Raw genomic sequence first — 21825 nt, forward strand, 5'->3', positions numbered from 1 at the left:
GGAGGGCTTACTTCGTTTGATTTTAGAATAGTGCCATATTCTTTAAGATTTACTCTCTTTCTATTGACGTAAGAAGAGCTGTAAAATCGATAACCCGCCTTGCTAGGAACACTTATTGGAGCTGGGATCTAGTTCACTTCTTGCATGGCGGTCATGGGACGTCCAAAAAAAGATGTTAGCGAGGAGAATATGCGACGATTTCAGAAGGAGTTGGAGCTAGCGGGCGAGGACAGTAATTCTCTATTAGTTGACAAAAAGGGACGCTCCAGGGCATGTCTCCTGTGTCGTCGCAGAAAACAAAAGTGTGATCATAAGCAGCCCAGTTGCACGACATGTCTGAAAGCCAATGTGAAGTGTATTCAGCCCGCAAAATACGGAGCGGGAGATTATAGTAGTGATGTGAGCTCGCCAAGCTCTCTACCATCTTCATCGGTGTTAAGGGTCAAGCGAAATAAGAGCAATTCCAAAGCCGGTGCTTCGACGAGCTCAGGGTCTCCTATGCCAGGTGCGACTCTGTTGGGCCAGGAAGCAGCCCCCATGACCTCCAAAGCAATCAACACTGCTCCTACAACTGAAAATGCCGAAAATGGATTAGCTAAGCACACCCAGTATGTTTCTTTTCTAGAAAATAAAATTAAACTGTTAGAGTCCTTTGTTCAACCCCAAATACCGCTAAACCAACAATATCCAATACAATTCCAGCCTCAAGGCAATCCAAGTTTGCAAGCCAGTGCATCTATTCCTAACAGTACTGCAGGTGAACTGAGACTTCCCACTCCAGCGGCTAACACTCAGAACAACCTCACGTTTTTTGTCAATAAAAGTTCGTTTCAGAAAGACTATGTTCCAGCTCTAGCATCAGATTCCTTAGATTCTATTGACTTCTCAAAGTGTATTTTTGCAAAATATAATTTGAAAGAGTTTTTGGATTATGATCCAGTTTTTGAGTTTGATGAAATTACTTCACGTTCATTTCTCGATATGTTTTTCAACCGATTGCAATTCAAATACCCGTTACTAGACGAACAAGAGATTTATGTCTTTCATGAAGATTACATTAGAAACAGTATTCGTTCCTATTCTGACTGTGGCTTTCATTTCGCCTGCGGTAGAATGTGGTTAGTCTTTAGTATAAGCGCATGTCTTTGTATGACAACGGGAAAGTACCGGGGATTGCCTCCTGTGCGTTACTTCTCCACAGCAATTCGTCATATAACGAGGTGCGGCCAGAATCTAAATTACGTTCAACAAATCGAGCTTCTGACCTTGCTGGTATTGTATATCTTAAGAACAGATCGCGACTCTTCGGTCCTTTATGATATCATAAAAGATGTGATGTATATTATCAAGGATAAATTGGCTGCAAATCAGTGGAATCCGAATGATCCATTCGCTCACAAGAGGCTAAGGTTATTTTGGTGTGTGTATTTACTGGAAAGGATGATTTGTGTAGCTGTTGGAAGGTCTTTTACAATTAAAGAGTCTGAAATCAATTTGCCACTATTCAATGAAAATTCCTTCAATACAAGACCAATGCCAGTTAGTAGTGCTTCACAAAATCAAACTCGCGGAGTTCATTTCATCAACCAATCCTTGAAGCTAAGAAGAATCGAATCACAATTTGTTGAAAAATTGAATATACTACCGCAACGGCAAAATAGGAAGGAATTGTTGAGGGAGCAACTTCCTCTTGTGAAAAAGTTTTTTCACGACTTGGAAGTTTGGAGATCAAGTTGTTCAAGCGATAACGTTAAAAACTTCGAAAACGAGACTTTAAAATTGTATTATTATAGGTCGGTGAGGTTATTGATCCAACCATACCTGGAGTTTTTAGCTCCAGAGGATAGACTTTTCAAGGAGTGTCAAGCTGCTGCAGGTCAGATTTGTCAACTTTATAAGATTTTCCACCAAAAAACTCTTACGGGTCATTCAACACCTGCAGTTCATACAGTTTTCGTTGCGGGTGTCACGTTAATATATTGTATGTGGTTAGCGAGGAATAATGATGACAAAAGAAGAAGAAAACTAGGTGATGCATCCAAACATACAAGGCCATTGATAAGTGCCAGTTTGTTTTCAACTATGGACGATTTGCGTGCCTGCTCAGTATGCCTATATGTCATGACAGAGAGGTCCAAGTTTGCTCGTATTTTTAGAGATACATTTGATCAATTGATGAGTGCCACCGTTGGAAACTTAATAGAGCGTTGTGGACCCGATTCATCAGAATTGATTTTCCTTTCACAGTCAAAGGTCAACGGCGGAACCAATGCATTTTCAAACGAGATACTTCCTAATAATACTGGGATGCCACCAGCCGTTGATAGAATCTTCGGCTCAAGACAGGCGGAGGAACATGTTGGATTTGTTGAAATATCACAGGTTGACCCTGAGGAACAGAAAGAACTTAAGAAAAAGCAAGGGGACCTAGAGAAAACATCAGTACCGAAAAGCTTGTCACATCTACTGATAAAGGTTGAAAATCCCCACGAAAATGACCGAGGGAAGCTAAGCTCCTGCTGGCCACATGCTTCCGCAGCGCAATCGGAGGCTAAACAAATTGATTCTTTGGTCGAACAGGACGAAACCAATAATCAATATATAGTAAAGAAACCAACAACATCAGAAGAATCTGATTGGAGGTTATTTCAACAACAGGCACTTTTGCAACAGCATTCAGCTCGACAAAATTTGCAGGCATGTCTGTCATCTTTAAAATACACTCAAAAGCAGGGCGATAGTTTGGCATTCGATAACTTTAAATCCTCCATAAGGCCAGCCGATCGTTCATCCAATATGACAAAAACTTTTATTGAAGATCATGTCAATAACAATGATTTGCAACCCAATTTGAACTCAGGATTGAAAGGAAATGAAATTGCATATAATCAAGGAAATGTCAATGAAATAGGTAATTGCGAGCAGAGTTCGGTCCAGGCATTGACTCCAATGGTCTCTAGTCAAAATGGAAGTCAAGAAAACTCTCCAGATTCCCTATTGAATGGTGGTATCTTATTTAACAATGGAACGCATAATATGATCAACAACATATCCACATGGACAAAAGATTCTGTGGCCAACTTTCTCAGCGATGAGGTTCCGTTTCATGACATGTTTTGTGGTAAGCAAGATGGAACATCTATAAATCAGCAGCAGCAGCAGTCTTCGATACAACCGCAGCCACAATTACCACATACGCAACAGCTTTATGCTAGTAATCTTTCGGTTTCATCAATAGCCGATAATCGTATTCACAATACATATGAACCTCATAGTTTTCCGGAAACACCAGGAAACTCGGAACCTCACGATAAGATCTTTGAGGAAGTCAACATGGGTGGTGATCTGAAGGGCACTCACGAACAAAGGAAAGCACAGATACAGCTTCCCTCAACGACTTCAAAGGAGGATAAATTTTGGACTGTTAATGACGATTACGGCTTTTTGGCATGATCGAATATGTCTCATATCTTTCATGTGCAAATATTGGACAAAATGGTTCCACAATTGGCATCGGTGAAACCTTTTTTTACTAAAATACCAGGTGCAGCGGTAGTGTTTCGAACATATGGTTATCCCAAATGGAACTATATTAATGGTGTATAGCAATAGATAATAGCATTTTTTGACGGTTTTATATTATGAGTATTATCACTAACTCTTGCAATCCCGTTACATGTGATAGAATCACCTTTTTTTTTCTAAAAATCATCAAAAGTGATGAATCTGTTCAAAATACGAAATGCTTGAAGGACCCATTAAAGGCAACTTGTCAGTTTTCGTGCGATAGCATTGTAAGTTAGCTCTTTTGTTATATACAGGTACAGCTCGAATTTTGAGAGTTACTAACTTTTGTTATTTTCCACTAAAATTCCTCGAAACTTTCCCTTTTTGGAGTTCTCACTTACCTTCTAGATTTCTTCATTTTGTCAAGCATTACATATTAGGTTGATTTTTTTTGCCTTGCTTTCTGTGACAACTGATACTTTTGGGATCCTTTTTTAAGCACATATTTCAATATTTGCGTTACCTCTTTTTGAGTAGACTTTAGAACTTCGGGTATTATACGGGACACTTCTAACATAACCGGAAGATCAAGGAGAAATAGTACTTGAGAGGAAGAATTCAGGAGCTCATATCACAATCTCTGATCAGTTAAAGTATCCTTTGGAAAGATGGAACAACTTAGTAACTCTTCATTTAAGTTCTTTTCCCTCGGAGGGAGCAATGAAGTTGGACGGTCCTGTCATATCCTGCAGTTCAAGGGAAAGACCATTATGTTGGATGCAGGTGTTCACCCAGCGTACGAAGGTCTCTCTTCATTACCCTTCTATGACGAATTTGATCTTTCAACGATAGATGTTTTGTTAATTTCACATTTTCATGTAGACCATGCAGCCTCGCTGCCCTATGTGATGCAGAAGACCAATTTTCAAGGCAGAGTTTTCATGACACACCCAACAAAAGCAATTTACAGATGGCTCCTGAGAGATTTCGTGAGGGTCACTAGTATTGGTGCATCGTCATCGGGTAAAGATGAAAATTTGTATTCCGACGAAGACTTGGCCGAGTCCTTTGATCGAATTGAAACAGTCGATTTTCACTCTACGGTAGAGGTTAATGGCATTAAATTTACTGCATTTCACGCAGGTCACGTTCTCGGTGCTGCCATGTATCAACTTGAAATAGCTGGTATCAGAATTTTATTTACCGGTGATTATTCGCGAGAAGTGGATCGTCATTTAAACTCTGCTGAAGTGCCGCCTTTGCCCTCGGATGTTCTTATCGTTGAGTCTACCTTCGGTACTGCAACTCACGAACCTCGTGCAAGTCGGGAGCGTAAATTGACACAATTGATCCACAACACTGTGATTAAAGGTGGGCGGGTTCTGCTACCCGTATTTGCACTGGGAAGAGCGCAAGAAATTATGCTTATATTGGACGAATATTGGTCTAATCATTCTGATGATCTGGGAGGTGGTCAAGTACCAATTTATTACGCTTCCAATCTGGCAAGGAAGTGCATGAATGTCTTTCAAACATACGTGAATATGATGAACGATGATATTCGTCGCAAATTTAGAGACTCTCAAACAAACCCTTTCATTTTCAAAAACATTTCATATTTGAAAAATTTAGAAGAATTTCAAGACTTCGGACCTAGCGTTATGTTGGCTTCTCCAGGTATGTTGCAAAGTGGTCTCTCTAGAGATATCCTGGAGAAATGGTGCCCTGAGGGAAAAAATTTGGTACTTATCACTGGTTACTCAATTGAAGGTACAATGGCCAAATTTTTGATGCTTGAACCGGAGTCTATTCCTTCGATCAATAACCCAGAATCTACAATACCAAGACGTTGCCAAGTTGATGAAATTTCATTTGCTGCGCATGTGGATTTTCAGGAAAATCTCGAATTTATCGAACAAATCAGTGCAAACAATATTATTCTTGTTCATGGAGAATCGAATCCTATGGGTCGTCTGAAGTCGGCATTATTATCAAATTTTGGATCACTAAAAGGAACCGAAAATGAAGTTCGTGTTTTTAATCCTAGAAATTGTGTTGAAGTAATATTGGAATTCAAGGGGATAAAAATCGCCAAAGCAGTAGGAAACATTGTTGATGAAATACAAAGGGAAGAAATTATTGCAGCCAATAATAATAAGGATGGATCAAGGGTTGAAAAAAAGGAAGACGATGTTGAAATCAAGGCAGAGCAAAGTACTAACAAGGATATGACAAATACTGTAAATAATGCAATTGACTTAAAACCTGTGAAGAAAAATGAAATCAAGGAAGAAAATAGAGAACTGCAGAATGGTAATGAGGAGGAAATTATTGTTTCTGGAATATTAGTTTCAGACGAAAAAAATTTTGATTTAAATTTTGTTTCACTAACTGATTTGAGAGAACATCATACAGAGTTGTCGACCACAGTGCTGAGAGAGAGACAAAAAGTCCATGTGGACTGTAAAAAGGAACTCATATATTGGCATCTTTGTCAGATGTTTGGAGACGTTGGAGTGTTGTTGGATGAGGACAATGTCACAAATATGGTAAAACAGGAGAATGGGAATCGTAATCATACGGAGAGTGAAGACCAAAATGGGAAACTGGTGTTACAGGTTATGAATGATATAAAATTGACCGTGGTTGATAGTACTGCTGCTTTAGAATGGAGTCAGGGTTTAATCACTGATGCAGTCGCAGACTCGATCGTAGCAATATTAATGAGTGTTGATTCTGCACCTGCTAGCGTGAAAATGAGTAGCCATTCTTGCGGCGGTCACCACTGCCATCATCCAGAGCACACACCTGACGAGGTACTACAACGAAATTCAGTCTGGAAAGTTAAGCAGATATCAAACTTATTCAAAGAGCAGTTTGGCGACTCTTTCACTTTGCTTCTTGAAAAAGGTGATGATCATGATATGAAAGATGAAGATATATATGGCGTTATCACTATTGGCAAAAATAGTGCCCGGATAAACTTTTCACAAATGAAAATAGAAGAATGCAATTCGAACCCTTTAAAAGGTCGGGTAGTGAGAATCCTGGATATGGGCGCCGATCTGGCGGCTTCGCTGTGCTAAGATCTTCTCAAAATGTGTAATTTAGAATAGAAACGGAAACAGTAAGTTTATAAGGCCGAAAAAAATGCTCGCTTTCAACAAATATGAGAGCTACATTTCAGCAAATACTACTATCACAATAACAAATTTCTTCAAAAGGTTATCGAAAAAAAAAAAAAGGTATTCAATTTACATTGCCATGACAGCTTGTGCAAACGTACAAAAAAAATGAGACCATCATCGATACATACCACAAAATCGATAATCATCTGAATTCCTAGATACCTTTCGTTCTATGCAATAATTTAAAACTCATAGTTTATTTTATGGCGTCTTTGATGGCGCCAAGTTTATCCTTGTCACATCTTACGCAATTGGAAAATTTTTGTGGAAACCAATTAAAGGCATCGATGGCATCTCATCGCAGCTCATCTCATCCACACAAATAATATCGAAACCAAAACAAGGTTAGAGTATACGTGTAGTATTTTCTTTTTGTACTCTTAGCTCACCAAAAATCCTGCCTTAGATTTACTATGGCTTCGAACACGGTATCTTTGGCAGCAGATGCTTATTTAGATGACTCAGCTTCTTTCAAACAATTTCATCTGGACTCCAGACTGCTACAGGCAATTGAGAAAAGTGGATTCCATCATCCAACACTAATCCAATCACATGCTATACCTCTGGCTCTACAGGAAAAGAGGGATATTATTGCCAAAGCCGCAACAGGCTCTGGGAAAACTCTAGCATATTTAATACCTGTCATTCAAACCATTTTAGATTATAAAAAGACACAGCAAGATACAGAAGGAGAAGAAGAAGGAGAAGAGGGAAGTACTTTGGGTATTATAATGGTTCCAACAAGAGAGCTTGCTACCCAGGTTTCTAACGTATTGGGGCAGATGACCTTATACTGTTCCAATGAAATAAGGAGTTTAAATGTGTCTTCTCAAATTTCGAACTCTGTATTGAATACTCTACTTTCAGAGTCACCAGAGATCATTGTTGCAACGCCTGGTAAATTAGTCAACCTTTTAGAAGATAATATCAAATCAATCTCTTTGAAAAACCTGAAGTTTTTAGTGATTGATGAAGTAGATTTGGTTCTAACATTTGGTTATCAAGATGATCTGACTAAGATCGCACAATTTTTACCACTTAAGAAAAATTTACAGACATTTTTGATGAGTGCTACACTGAATGATGATATTCAAGATTTAAAGAAGCAGTTTTGTAGATCTCCAGCGATTCTTAAATTCAATGACGATGAGATCACGAAGGACCAAACGAAGCTGCTACAGTATTACGTTAGAGTATCTGAATTCGATAAATTCCTGTTATGCTATGTGATTTTCAAGCTAGGTCTTATCAAGGGTAAAACTTTGATTTTTGTTAATGACATTGATAGAGGTTATAGACTAAAACTAGTCTTAGAACAATTTGGTATCAGATCGTGCATCTTGAACAGTGAGCTACCAATGAATTCAAGACAGCACATAGTTGATCAATTCAATAAAAATCTTTACCATTTATTGATTGCTACTGATGACACAGATTATATTAAAGAAGAGGATGAAACGTTAGATGAGCCACTTGAAGCTGTTAAGGAAGGCGAACAAGAAGAGGGCAACAAGATTAGCAAAAATAACAGCCACTCAAACAAGAAGCAAAAGAAATCTCAAGCGAAAAAAGATAAGGAATATGGTGTGTCTCGTGGTGTCGATTTCAAAAATGTTGCTTGTGTTCTTAACTTCGATTTGCCAACGACCGCTAAATCATATGTGCATAGAATCGGCAGAACAGCCCGTGCTGGTAAATCAGGTACAGCCATTTCTTTCGTAGTTCCTTTAAAAGAGTTCGGGAAGCATAAGCCCTCGATGTGTTCGACTGCAAAGAGAGATGAGAAAATCATTTCTCGTATCATCAAACAACAAAGTAAATTGGGTTTGGAAATGAAGCCATACACTTTTAACAAAACACAAGTCGAAGGTTTCCGCTATAGAATGGAAGATGGATTTCGTGCCGTGACGCAGGTTGCTGTCAGAGAAGCAAGAATCAAAGAATTGAAAGAGGAGCTTTTGGCAAGCGAAAAGCTTAAAAGGCATTTTGAAGAGAATCCTCAAGAGTTACAAAGTCTGAGACATGATAAAGAGCTGCATCCAGCTAGAGTTCAGCAACATTTGAAAAGAGTCCCTGAATACCTTTTACCTGAATCGGTAAGGCAAGGAAAGGATAAAAATATCGGGTTCGTACCATTCCACAATCCTAAAAAATTCAGCAAGAAGAGAGGCAAGGTGCATAAACGTAGTAAAGGTGCAAAATCAGATCCTTTAGAAAATTTTAAATAGTATACAGCTTAAATTGTTTATAAAATAATCGATATCAAGCAGCTAAGCAACAAAATATTGCATGTAACAAACAAAATACTTGAGATTTTTGTGGTTGCAGTATTTCATCATTGTACAGGAGCTTTTAATATTACAATTACTGAATCTCCTCTAAGAAATAGCTTGCTTATAAAGCGTTCTCTGTTCATTATCTTTTTGCCTTTCTTCTCTGTCCATAATTCTTTAACATTTTCTAAAACCATATTACAATGTCTATCAAATGCTTTCACTCTCGCTATTATTTTGTGATTATTCCTAAGTGAAATGATGACTGGTGTCTTTGTAAGCATTGAATCGTTTATTAGGGAGAGTGGGCCATGTTTGAACTCGAATTCTTCCAGTTGTTCTAGTTCTTCTTTTGATAATTCCGATTTAGGACGATCTATTAGTTCACTGTATCGATGAATGATTGTTTTGTATGTTAGTATAAACCGAACAAAGGTCAAAAAATGGAAACATAACTATAGGTGACAGAAATAACATACTGCATCAGAGGAAAGCGATCTATTCTGTGCTTCTTTGAATGCTGACTTTTTGCGTAGTCTGGAAGTTTAAACTTATCTCTTATTTGTCACTTCTATGAGTTTTTTCATTTTGTATATTGTTTTCTAAGGAAATGTTCAGTACCCGCAAACACACGACACCGAACTACAGAGTTAGAAAACGTCAAAATATATTTGAAAATTTACATGTATATAAGTCAAGCATAATAATATAACATCAATTAGAGACCCCTGTCTATTGCACAAACCTATGCACTGCTTCTATAAATATTTTGACCTTGGTACCTAAGCTGAATAGTATCATGCTTCTCCAGAATATATAAAGCTTTGTCTAGAGCACCTTGCGAGAACCTATTGGAATCGACAAATTCTCTTCTTAATGTTTGATAGGATGTTGACCAACCTATTGGTAGTCTTCTTTTCAATTCATGTTCAATGCGACGGATTTCTGCCATAGAATTGCTTGAGTTCAAACCGCCAACAGGATCTTGTGAGGCAGCATCCATCGTTGAGGCCTGGAATAGTCTTATTGCTTCATCTACATGCCTTTCATGAGCCACTGGGCTTAATTCTAGCTTCGCCAGTGATTCAGTAATACGTATAATAGCTTCCAATTGACGAATGGTAATTGGAATGGAAGATCTCTCTGTAGATTCCAATTCATTAATAAGCAATTGTTTTCTAATGCTAACGAACTGCGATGAAAGTTTTTCAGCAGCTGCTGCTGAGAGTCTTGGAGCACATTTGAGTCTACAGTATGTTATATACCTCTTCATCTTTTCCATACTAATTTCCATTCCTTCATTTTCCAATGCCGACTCAACGTTTGAAGTACGGCCTGTATGAATATTCATAACGTGATTTGCAATTGAAATATCCCGTTGTTCATTATGATCATCTTTGACAATAAAAATCATATCGAAACGAGATAGGATAGTTGTCTGAAAGTCAATATTTTCACCTGGAGATTTTAATTCATCGTAACGACCATAAATTGGGTTTGCAGCGGCTAAAACACTTGTTCTTGAATTTAGAACTGTTGTAATACCAGCCTTTGCAATAGAAATAGTTTGCTGTTCCATTGCTTCGTGAATTGCAACACGATCTTCATCTCTCATCTTATCAAATTCATCAATACAAACGACACCACCATCGGCAAGGACCATTGCTCCACCTTCAAGGTAAAATTCTCTTGTCATTGGATCTCTTTGAACACTAGCTGTTAAACCAGCAGCAGAGGAACCTTTGCCCGAAGTATAGACAGAAATTGGAGCGATTTTTTCGACAAATTTTAGTAATTGGGATTTTGCAGTACCAGGATCACCTAACAGCAGAACATTTATATCACCTCTCAATCTCATGCCATCCGGAAGAAGTTTTTTTGAACCACCCATTAATAAACAAACTATTGCTTTTTTGATATCTTTTGAGCCATAAATTGATGGTGCAATTGAATTTGTTAAAAGATCATAGACATCCGATCTTCTACTCATTGTTAAAAACTCTTCTTCCTCCTCTTCAGAAAACATTTGAATAGAGTTCCAAAAATTGGCGGTCTCTAGGTCTGTCTGGATTCCCAATATTTTGATATATGGATTTCTTATTGCGACACCATTTGATGAACCAGCACCAGCTTTTTTCCTTGATTGATAGATCGAATAAATGCCCACAACTGTTACTCTTGTACCTGGAACAACGCGATTCGTCAGATATCTATCACAGGTCATCAGAATATTACGTGGCATTTCACCAACTGGAACAGACTCCGGGATTTCCTGCAGCTTTAGGAATTGCTGATCAATAAATCTTGAACTTTCATGGATGATGATATATGGATCAGGACCACAGTTTTTCTTGGAAAACTCTTCGGTTGGATTGTCATTATTGGCCGTTGCCACGGTTGATTGACATGAATGTGGCAAGTTCACTGAACCACCACTGATGGAATTAAAATTGTTTATTCTCAGAGACATGGTATGCCTACAGGTGCGACACATCAACGAAAGGTATGTCGCTCTTGACGATAGGACCGACGCTGATATAATTATGCCTGAAAACCTGACAATCTTTGCTACATGCTCCGAATTCAGTTCTCTCAATAGAATCTGATTCGCCTTCGAGGTCAGGATCAATTGAAAAGTCGGGAAATTGGACACATCTTCAGAGGCCAAATCTACATGGGATTGCTGCACCTTGGAAAGCAGCGCAATTCTCTTGGCCACCTCAGTTATCGAGACTTCAAACAGCGGCACGACATCCGATGGTTCGTCCGCCAGCCTTTTGTAAAGATCTTCATTATACCCTATCAGGTGTTCCATATCGACCACGAGGGAGTAGTTTTTGACCAACAGATTGTTCCTCAGTTGGTCTCTGTACAGAAAATGCGACCCCAGCCTGAATTCCAGTACAAAATTTTTAAAAGACTTGACAATCTCCGTGTTATCATCTTCATTAGCTGAATCACCTTGCAGAACGGGCGCACTGTACACTTCGGGTCTGTCGAACGACATCTTTGTCTCAGTCTGCTTGCACGATTTGGTGATAGATGATCCAAGACGTGAACTAGACCACTGGATCTTGTAACATGACTTGAATTTTGAACGCGTAGGTCACCTGACACGTAGAGGATCACATCGCTGCATGTCCCGAAATGCTTGTCAGGTCTGGCAAACAAAAGAGACAATTTGATTTCCCAAAAGGGAAATCAAACGACACAGACGTAAATTGGCAGGAGAGTATGTCGTGGAGGGTGATCTATCTGAACCCGGGTAACGGTGCCTCATTCCACGTTTTCCTCACTCCACTAGCGTTCTTCACGCCGCGGAACTTGAGACCTGGAATTGACTAGTTGCCACTGGTCCTGGTGGAAGCGTTTCAGCTGCTCGCTACTGCTCGCTACTGCTCGCTACTGCTCGTGTGCTGCTCCGTCCAGATATCTGTCTTTGCCCAGCTCTCCTTTTCTCTTCCTGAAACGACGCCCCCACGCAGACACATTCTCCACGACCAATTCTTGTGGGGTACACACGAAAATGTAATCGTTGTTCATGTGGGTCCCTTTTTTGCCCTATGCGCAGATCCCCAACATTTCTTATTTCTCGTATACCAACAGGAAATCGTGGGGTAATAAGGCCCCGCGACTACGGTCCTCATCCCACACACCCGCATAACTGCTGGGTCTCGCTGCTGAAACTCCGATCCCTCGACAAGCAAACCCGCAGTTCCGCGGCACCAAAATGCATGTCTGCAAGGGATGCCGTGCAGAGACGATGGGGAGACCGCATTCCCATACGCACCTCCTGCTCCGCATCAGTGGGGAAGATAATTGAAAAAAGGGGCCCGCTCTCCTTTTAGGGGTTTTCTGGTTTCTGCGGTGCCCCGATCGGTCTTTGCTGCAAGTGATCCCAATGCGGAAATTCAGACTCCGCGGTCACTTCTGCGCCCTGTGCTCTGCGCGAAATGCACAGAAAATCTAAACCAATTAATCATCGCATCATACAAAACAAAAAAAAAACATCCCACTGAAATGTGCTGTAATCCAACGATTTAAGCACTGTTCATACGTTTCAATTACCCCTCAATAAATGGTGCGATTTGTGCGCTTCAACTAATTTATTCTTTCGTTCAAGAATGTATCCCATCACTTTAAATTATTTTTTTATTATAAATAACATGATTTATTCCCGCTGTCCTGATTTAGATTCTCTACTCTCGTTCGCCACAGGTTGTTTTGTCACCGGCTAGCGTCTACTTGTTGTAGACAGCATTCCACGTAGAGAAATCCCTTTGCTCTGAATCGGTAAGAGTTGTCGGATTTACGGTCTGACGGAGTTGTCTCATTCTCACCTTTTTTTTAATCGTTTTAGGTTTGTTGTTTTTTTTTGTTTTTTTTTGTTTTTTTTTGTTTTTTTCAGCTTCTGTATTGTATTGTTTGATTTGAGTCTTCTCATTTTTTTTTTTAACCTTTGTTTTTCTGTTGATTTTTCGTCACCCGTGTTCGATCTCACTATAATCGCGTGCGGCATAGAAAAAACCCGCATATCTCCTTATCATTTTTTACATTCTGCATACGCGGTTTTGTTCCTTGGTCCAATACAGCAATCGAAGTGAGCAGAAGGAACAAAGATTAAAAAGAGGACAGGGAAAGTCAGGTATATTGGTCGTTACAGATACCGGAAATTTCACAAAAAATAAATAAATAAGCCAAAAGGATAGCCACCAGTGGTCGCTGACACCTGCACAAGTCCCCCCTGTCACCGTCACACACTGTCACCGTCACACACTGTCGCAAGCAAGATACGTTAGACACAACAGATAGGTTGCTATTTTGAGTCGAGGTGTTAATTCGGGACATTTTGCGTGATGGTAATAGCAGCAGTAGCCAGCGCTGACATTGATATTAATGACGACGAACAGTTTCAGACTGCAACTGAGTCGCAGTTGCAACTACATTCGGGGGCTAAAGAGTCCGGGAATCCAGATTTTCAAGTAAATTTTTATGATATTTTATCAAAAAAAAACCAGGATGCAAGGGATCTCAAAGTTTCGGCGTTAAATTCTTCCTCGTCAGATGGCTGTCGAACTTTATCGCCTCCAACCTCATTTGTTAAGAGTTTGACTCCACCTGCCGTAAGAAGATTAAAATCGTCTTTGAAATTATCAAAGTCATTTTCCACAACTTCAATTGCAACTACTACTTCTTCGACGGGATCATCACAAAAGAATGTTAGATTTGCTGTTGATTTAACTACTGTTAAAAATTTCGATTCTAATGCCGAACCTATTTCAATTTCAAACGAAAATTCCCCGTCTTTGAAACCTATAATAGATCTTTCAGATCTCCAGGACAATCGAACAGATCTTTGTTATGAAGATGATCTTTACAACGGTTACAGTGATGATCAAGGGAATGATGATGGATTCTGGTTTAATCAATTACCTACACTAAAGACGTTGAGAAATGTCTCTTATTTGAAAAAACGTCCATTAAATCGTACAGACTTTAGTGGTACGAGAAATCATTTTAGAAGTAACAGTTGGAGTCACAACCAACCCGGTAACCATAATTATCAGAATAATAATAATAATAATAATGATAACCGCAACACTTTATCGAATTTTAGATTGGATTCTTATTTTGATTATGACCATACTAATGATCATTATTACGACTATGATTCAGACTCAGATTCGAATTCGGGTTCAGATGCAGATTCTAACTCGGATTACAATTCCGATTCTAATTCTCATTCTGATGGTGATAATACTGGGACTTTCATCAGTAATGATAACAGCAACGATTGTGACATTGATAATAACCAAAAGCACAATCATAATGAGGAAAATACCACTAAATTATTCGAAATACTAGAATGGAAATTGATAAGTTCAAATATTTTTTCTTTTAAGAGGAAGACTTTCAATCCTTTTGTATCCAAGGTGAACTTTAGTAATAATTCAAATTTAGAAGGTCAAATCTTCGAGTTCCTTCAAGGTTCAAATATCAAACTCCACTCTCTAAAACAATCAAAGGAAAAAAATGGTTCAATATGTGGTCTAATCTTTGTTAATAATTTGAATTTTGAAAAATCTATTGAAATTAAATTTTCTTTTAATAATTGGAAAGATATTCATTATGTTTCTGCAAATTTTTCAAAGTCAATTACGAGTAACATTGATGAATTTTCTTTTGTTTTTGATTTAAACAGTCTGAAATATGCTTTGAAAGTTAAAAATTTGATCTTTGCAAATAAAAAATTGTCAAAAACTTTTTGTCCATTGAATTTAGAATTCTGTTGTCGTTATGATGTTAATAATGAAACTTTTTATGATAATAATAATTATCAGAATTATCAAATTAAATTGGTTGCTGCAACAAAACCAACATGGGAAACAAAAAGATTTGAAAAATCACAAACTTGTGCAAAATCGAAATCCAATTTATCTTCCTCATGTGTTGATGATCTCAATGCAATTCATAATGACAATATCAATAATGAAAAAGTTGATGATGGCGATTCATTTGCAAGAAATTTTTTGGTTAGTACAACTTTATCGCACAATCATAATAATTTTTACCCCAATAAAACCAATTCAAGGAGATTTAATGAAGAAACTGATTACTATAATACATCACCTCTAAAGCATTTGTATCATAATGATACTACTTTGATCAAACCTGTTAGATTAAATCAGGTTCTAAATAATCCTGATATTAATTCAACAGATGAAGAAGAAAATATTGTTTTAAAAGCAAAAATTGTGATACCTCCGAATTCTGTAAAAACGGAGACTGATAATACTAAAAAAATTGAAGCAAGTGAAATAAAAGCAGATGAAAATAGAAATCCAGTTCTGATAACCGAAAGAAATTATAATACTAGATCGGGTTCTCTATCTTCATTGGATTCATGTTCCAGTTCGTACTCAACAACTTCTTCATCTTCCTCAGGTAATTATTCACCTTTTGAAGATTTAAACTTCTCAAACTATAATCAACCATATGAATCGTTATCATCAATCGACTTGAATCATTTTAATCATTTACCCCCTTTATCAAATCTGAATGATTATTCTAATAGTAATAGTAATGAAATTTTTTACGATGCAGTTCAAAATGATACAATTGTAAACAGTCATGACGATCTTTACGATGATAGACAAAGCGTCGTTACAGATGTTGTTGAAGATCAAAATAATTATATGAACAACTCAAATGAAACGTTGATCAATTCAAACTTTAAGCCATTATCAATTGGATCTATTACGCATGATAGTGGCATTGATATAAACATTCCAAGAGGATCACCGACCATCTTCCAGCAACCAGAAACTAGCAAGGAACAATCATATAAGTTACCAGCTAATGGAAACCAAGATCAAAATAAGGATCAAAATCAAAACTTGAATATAAATTTAAATTTAAAGGGACAAAAAGAAATTGATTATCAATCATTTTTAAGTGCATGTTGTTTTCACGCATCACCACTAAAAAAGAAGTTCGGCAATGACAAATATGCATCAACTTCAATGTTGCCACTGGATTCTCCGCCCCATAAGAGGACATTACCGCTAAATATTTGCAATAACGATTACAAAAAAAACTTCTCGTCTTCAAGGTCACATAATTTGGACCTGTTGAGTTCTTCACCTCCAATTTTATCGCAGGGGTCTCACTGGAGTTTATAAAAAAAATTAAAAAAGAAAAAAAATAAATAAGCTTTTGAATACATCTACATTCTGTTAACTCATTTAGCAGTTCCATTTATTAATCCGATTGTTTCAAACTAAGCTTTCACTGTACATTATTGGTTGAACATGCTTAAACAGGTTGTTAAGCAAGTTCGATATATCGCTTCCCTTCACTTCACTTCTTTTTGTGCCTTTTTTGGATGACATACTTTTTTTCCAATGGATTTTATCACCATTTATAGATCGCTGTAATCGAAGGTGTAATTTTATGCTTCTTTTTTTTTGTTCGGTTTTAGCAATATCTCTCACTTACTCTACCAATATTCAAATTGATTGTATATACATTATACTATTCTTCCATTCAATACATAACTCTATGTGAGTACGTGAATCTTTATTTTTATTCGCTTGACTGTTTAACAGAGTATGCCTTATCAAAACAACGCATTGACATTGGGCTCTTAATTCATTTACATAATCTTTTATCTCAATGATCGACTTGATTGATCTCATGGTTTATTTGTCTGTAAATCGTGCCTGTCGTTTTCTTCTTTCTTTTTTTCCTTCAACTAAGGTTTTTTTTCTTAGCACAAAAATGAAAACCCGAAACAGAATAAAGGCATATTTGTGTCGTTAGTTCTGGCACGGCGTATAAAAAAGGAGATAAATTGCATCCTTCAGGTTTTCTTTATCCTAATTACTCTTCACTGTTAGAACTTTATCATTTACTTTAATTATAAATTTTAAACAATAATAAAGTTTTGAAAGTCAACTAAAAAACTTTATTTAAATTAAAAATCTTGATAGTATTTCAAAGTCCTCCCGCGTTTTTTCCTCTTGTTGTTCCTCATAGATTTGTGAGCCAATATGAATGAGGAGATGGGGCGCAAAAAGTCTGAAGAAACGGTCCAGAAGGCCGCCCAAGAAGTCGAATTTACAAAAGATGAATTAATTGTATCGAATGAGAGAAAAAACCTCTCTTTCCGGGAATATGGAAATTTAACCAAGAAAGAGCCACCAATTATCATTAACAAAGTTCTCAAAGGACCAGACGAAAAATTGATTGGAAACAGTTTAACGGATAGTGTCGGTAGCTCTACCGGCAAAAATACTAACATTTCTGATGATGATGAAACCTATTCTGGAAATCAAGATGCATTGAAGGAAACTGTGTCCAAAATAAACCACGACGAAGAAGGATCAAAAACAGCCTCTGAAAGCTTCAGAGTTCGACATGTTGCCCAAATTGTTGCAAAAATTGATGCTTCGCAACCTGTCGAGAAAGTTAAAAGCACGGTCACACATATAAAAAACGATAACAGTGGCATGGCAAGCATTCCCCTTCCTCAATATTCAAGTACTTCACCGGTTGCCAAGAGCAGTTCAGAAAGGTGTTTCTCTACAAGTGCAACCAATAACTCATGTAAAGCATCTTTAGCATTTGATAACGCTACATTTACAAGGTCCATTGCAAGCAATTCCGACTATGGCAGCATACACGTCATGCCTTTACCGGATTCAAGTCCTTCTGGCAATGCTGCTTTTAACCTTTCCTCATGCAATGCTTCTTCTGACACTGATGATTCTAATGAATCACACAGTTGTGATGAATGCGACGCTTATAGCTCAGATAATTCGGACGCTTCAGAAGCTGCTGAAGGCGGGAGTAAATTTAATTACGCCAATCGTACTAGTCCAGTTGTATTTCAGGAGCCCCATGTCGGTCAACCTCGTACTAAGAGCACCGAAAGTGTATTTAGCAAAATTGCTGATCACTCGTCTATCGCAGACGATCAAGAGGCAATTGCCGCTTCGCATGGGTTCTACAAATGGAACAGCAAATACAAGATTTTCAATACAGAAAACCAAGCATGTTCGAAGCCTTCAAACACTCACTGGACAAATGAACAATTTAAGAGAAACTTAAGAGAACTATCGGTTCCAAAGGTCCATTTTTATGATGAAAATGGGATCCCAACTGGATCGAAGGAGGCCTCCGCTGCTTCCTCTGATGACATCGCAAACGATTCTTCCGGTGACTCTTCTTCAGATAGCGAATCTACCACCTTTTCAATCGAGAGCTCCAATGATAGGATTGATTGTGAATCGCCGCTTTACAATCATCTAGGTCAACCTAGTGAGCAAACAAAGCCTCCCAAACCTGGAGAATCATTTAATCCATACAGTGATTTGAATTTAAGTCAGCATCCTGTCAATATATGTTTAAATGTCACTCCTACAGAGCCTTTGGATTGGGGGTCTGTTACACCTCGGGTTCTACCCCATGACGTTTGTCAGGATCGTTCCATTGAACAGAGGCCAGACATACAATCCCCCTCAAAGAACTCTACTAGCGAAGCTCCCTTATCGCCTTACGAATATATGCCCGGTAACATTTCAGTCGGAAACGATTGGAGTGCTTTTGATTCTTGCTTTCAAGCACCCAAGGATATTCATCAATGTATGGTCGCCAAGGAGGAGAAAAACACTAAGGCCGATTTGAAATCTAATGAAATTGAAGAGGAGACCCCTTGTGACAATTTCGCTCCTTTAGAAAATGATAGCGACTCCTACAGTGATGGTGGATCTGAAATTAGCGAATCTGATGTTTACTACAAATATAGAGATGAGACTTCCGATCTTATAAAAAAGACTCAAACCAAGGTCAGACAAAGATTGACCAAGAAAGGCATTAAAAAGCGGCAAAGAATTTTTCCTGACAGGCATGGAATCAAATACAAGCGCATGAAGTTTCACAAGAGCTACAAGACTAGAACCTTCAAACCAAGCAATGTTAATCCACATCTTGAGCAGTTTATTCCTACCATTGTTGAGCAACGAAAGCAATCTACCTCAAAAAGATTGAAGCTGCATTCGGATACTTTAGAGGATCTGTACAAGCTTCCACCCAAATCCGTCAAGATAAAATTTGGAGATACAGAAGTCATAAAATATGATAAAGAAGGAAAGATTATTCCATTAGTGAATACTGTCACCCCAAAAAGGGTTAATGCTAATACAATCAAGTCAATTCTGAAAACCACTAAAAAAGAGTCACCGACAGAATGGGAGACATTGATAGGTGATGACGTGATCAAACATAATCTTGCAAGAATTTTCAATATCTGCAACATTCCGTTGGAGACAATCAATAATAACATGGAAATTATCTTAGAAAAGATCGCTGCTGCTATGATAGTCGAGTCCGGTAATAAAGAATACTGTAGTAATTATCAATCACTATATGACGAAATAAAATTTGAGGAATATAACAAAACTATGAAGAAGAAAATTAAAGATTTGAAAAAACTCTTAGATGCAGCTTTAAGACAAAACAAACAATCCGCTATACATTTTCGTGAACAATTGGATGTTAATGGAGATAAATTTGCCCGCCAGCGCGAAGGACTGGAAGCAGCTATTATAAAGCAACGAAAGGAGTACGAAGATCTTATTTCAAAGGAGCGAGATGAGGTTGACAAAAGGGCCCTTGAAGATTTTGAAGAGTTTGAAGAAATTTTACGAAAAGAAGGAGAAATTTATCAAAACCGTTTAATCGAGGAGCGTAAAGATTTTGAAAATAAATTGAATAAAGAGCGTGAAGGTTTTGAGAGATCTCTTGAAAGAGAACGTGCTGAACATGCTGCTATGTTGAAGAAAGAACGCCAAGCGCATTCACAAGCATTAGAGCTCATGCGTAAAAAATATGAAGAATCTTTGACTCAAGAAGAAGAAAAAATTGCAAGAGTGGAAAAAGATCAAAGTACTTTATTCAATAGCGCTGTAGAAAAATATCAAGTCAGAGAGAGAATTACTGCGCAGGAAGTAAAATACATGAAAGCAGAATTTGAAAGGAAACACATTGAAAACGTTACTGCGCAGAAAGAAATTGATTCTCTATTAGAAGAAAACGCAAAATTAAGAGAACTTATGAGGCTGCATCATGACGAAAGTATGAAATTGAAACCTGAGATTGTTTCTTTGAAAGGCAAGTTATCTAAACAAGATCAATGGAAGGATCGGTATAAAGATAGGTACATCGCCATTTGCACTAACTTATCTTGCAAGAAGAAGGAATTAAAAATGTTGAAAAACAAAAACAATTCACTTTTAAAAGACAATAAAGGTCTGAAGGACTTGGTAGGCAAATTACAAGGTCATATTTCTGAATCTAAAGAGACAATTGAAGATTGCAAAGACTTCATAGAGGGAATTCAGTCACACATAAAACATTGTAAGCAGGCCTTTACCAAAATGGACAAAGAACACAAAGACTTGAACGAAAATTTCTTGAAAATAGCTAACGTTCATTTCCCTTTGCAAAACACGTACACCGAACTAATATCCAACTACACTCTGCTACAAAAGGAGCACCAGACCGTTTGTAAAGAAAATGAAAGGAAAGATCGAGACATTAAAAGGGCTAATGAACAATTAGTTAAAGCCAATGAAAAGGTGAAAGAGGCAAGAAAATGTACAAAGGGAAAGATTCTCTACGTTCCTGAAAATGAAGATGACTATAATAGCGTTGTTCAAATGCCCTTAGAATTCCTTAAAGAAAAAGAGCCAACTCCTCTTCCTGCTCCTGTGCCCTTTATCAAGCCTGACCTCACACTAGTCTCCCCTCCGAAGCTGATCATCGCTCCAATCGAGAATCCTGGCCTGAGTTTTGCCAATCGTTCAGCACATTTCCAGCCGATAAGGGAAATCAACAGCCTTTCGTCAAAGAGAGGTGCAAAAAGGAAAATTTTGCGTTCACTTGCAAATAAAATGTCATTATCCCATCACACCTACGAGAAAAGTATTCAGCTGATCGCCTAAAAATAGGCACTTATTGATTACAAATTAAGAAAGAATAATATTAATAAGATGGTTTCGTGGTCTAGTCGGTTATGGCATCTGCTTAACACGCAGAACGTCCCCAGTTCGATCCTGGGCGAAATCATTAATTTTTTCTCAGTTCGGTAAGGATGCTTCTCGTATCTCATATTCAAGATTTTTTTCTCTCATGGTATTCAAAGAGTAGTATAAGAAGTATTACCGCATTTGACAGCGTTTGGGGTTTGTATTTTTTTTTCCAAGTTGTTCTTGTGATGAGATCTTGTTTACTTTTAAACGCGATCAAAAATGATACGTGATGTTGGCTCCTCAGAACGGAAAAACGAGAAAAAT

At 37.8% G+C, this 21825-nt stretch overlaps 7 protein-coding genes and 1 non-coding gene across 8 annotated transcripts; 6 read left to right on the top strand and 2 right to left on the bottom strand.

The window, feature by feature from the left end:
- Window positions 1-144: 144 nt before the first annotated feature.
- Window positions 145-3453, top strand: HG535_0G02420 (uncharacterized protein; the record flags this gene model as incomplete). Its single annotated transcript, XM_037290188.1, has 1 exon — window positions 145-3453. One exon carries the CDS (start codon window positions 145-147, stop codon window positions 3451-3453), a length of 3309 nt encoding a protein of 1102 aa, XP_037146083.1.
- Window positions 3454-4175: 722 nt separating this feature from the next.
- Window positions 4176-6593, top strand: YSH1 (cleavage polyadenylation factor subunit YSH1; the record flags this gene model as incomplete). The annotated part of the gene is made up of 1 exon (XM_037290189.1): window positions 4176-6593. One exon carries the CDS (start codon window positions 4176-4178, stop codon window positions 6591-6593), a length of 2418 nt encoding a protein of 805 aa, XP_037146084.1.
- Window positions 6594-7108: 515 nt separating this feature from the next.
- On the top strand, window positions 7109-8923 carry DBP9 (ATP-dependent DNA/RNA helicase; the record flags this gene model as incomplete). The annotated part of the gene is made up of 1 exon (XM_037290190.1): window positions 7109-8923. One exon carries the CDS (start codon window positions 7109-7111, stop codon window positions 8921-8923), a length of 1815 nt encoding a protein of 604 aa, XP_037146085.1.
- A 107-nt stretch (window positions 8924-9030) lies between these two features.
- SMD2 (mRNA splicing protein SMD2) lies at window positions 9031-9452 on the bottom strand (the record flags this gene model as incomplete). Its single annotated transcript, XM_037290191.1, has 2 exons — window positions 9031-9355; window positions 9448-9452. The coding sequence occupies 2 exons, from the start codon at window positions 9450-9452 to the stop codon at window positions 9031-9033; spliced, it is 330 nt and encodes a 109-aa protein (XP_037146086.1).
- Window positions 9453-9713: 261 nt separating this feature from the next.
- On the bottom strand, window positions 9714-11975 carry MCM5 (MCM DNA helicase complex subunit MCM5; the record flags this gene model as incomplete). The annotated part of the gene is made up of 1 exon (XM_037290192.1): window positions 9714-11975. The coding sequence occupies one exon, from the start codon at window positions 11973-11975 to the stop codon at window positions 9714-9716; it is 2262 nt and encodes a 753-aa protein (XP_037146087.1).
- A 1849-nt stretch (window positions 11976-13824) lies between these two features.
- Window positions 13825-16650, top strand: PIG1 (protein phosphatase regulator PIG1; the record flags this gene model as incomplete). The annotated part of the gene is made up of 1 exon (XM_037290193.1): window positions 13825-16650. The coding sequence occupies one exon, from the start codon at window positions 13825-13827 to the stop codon at window positions 16648-16650; it is 2826 nt and encodes a 941-aa protein (XP_037146088.1).
- Window positions 16651-17520: 870 nt separating this feature from the next.
- MPC54 (Mpc54p) lies at window positions 17521-21474 on the top strand (the record flags this gene model as incomplete). Its single annotated transcript, XM_037290194.1, has 1 exon — window positions 17521-21474. One exon carries the CDS (start codon window positions 17521-17523, stop codon window positions 21472-21474), a length of 3954 nt encoding a protein of 1317 aa, XP_037146089.1.
- Window positions 21475-21524: 50 nt separating this feature from the next.
- HG535_0Gtrna12V lies at window positions 21525-21598 on the top strand. Its single transcript has one exon. It is a non-coding gene; the product is annotated as a tRNA-Val (tRNA).
- The last annotated feature ends 227 nt before the right edge of the window (window positions 21599-21825 follow it).

Source organism: Zygotorulaspora mrakii, chromosome 7 (genome assembly GCF_013402915.1).
Source record: "Zygotorulaspora mrakii chromosome 7, complete sequence".
Taxonomy (NCBI): domain Eukaryota; kingdom Fungi; phylum Ascomycota; class Saccharomycetes; order Saccharomycetales; family Saccharomycetaceae; genus Zygotorulaspora; species Zygotorulaspora mrakii.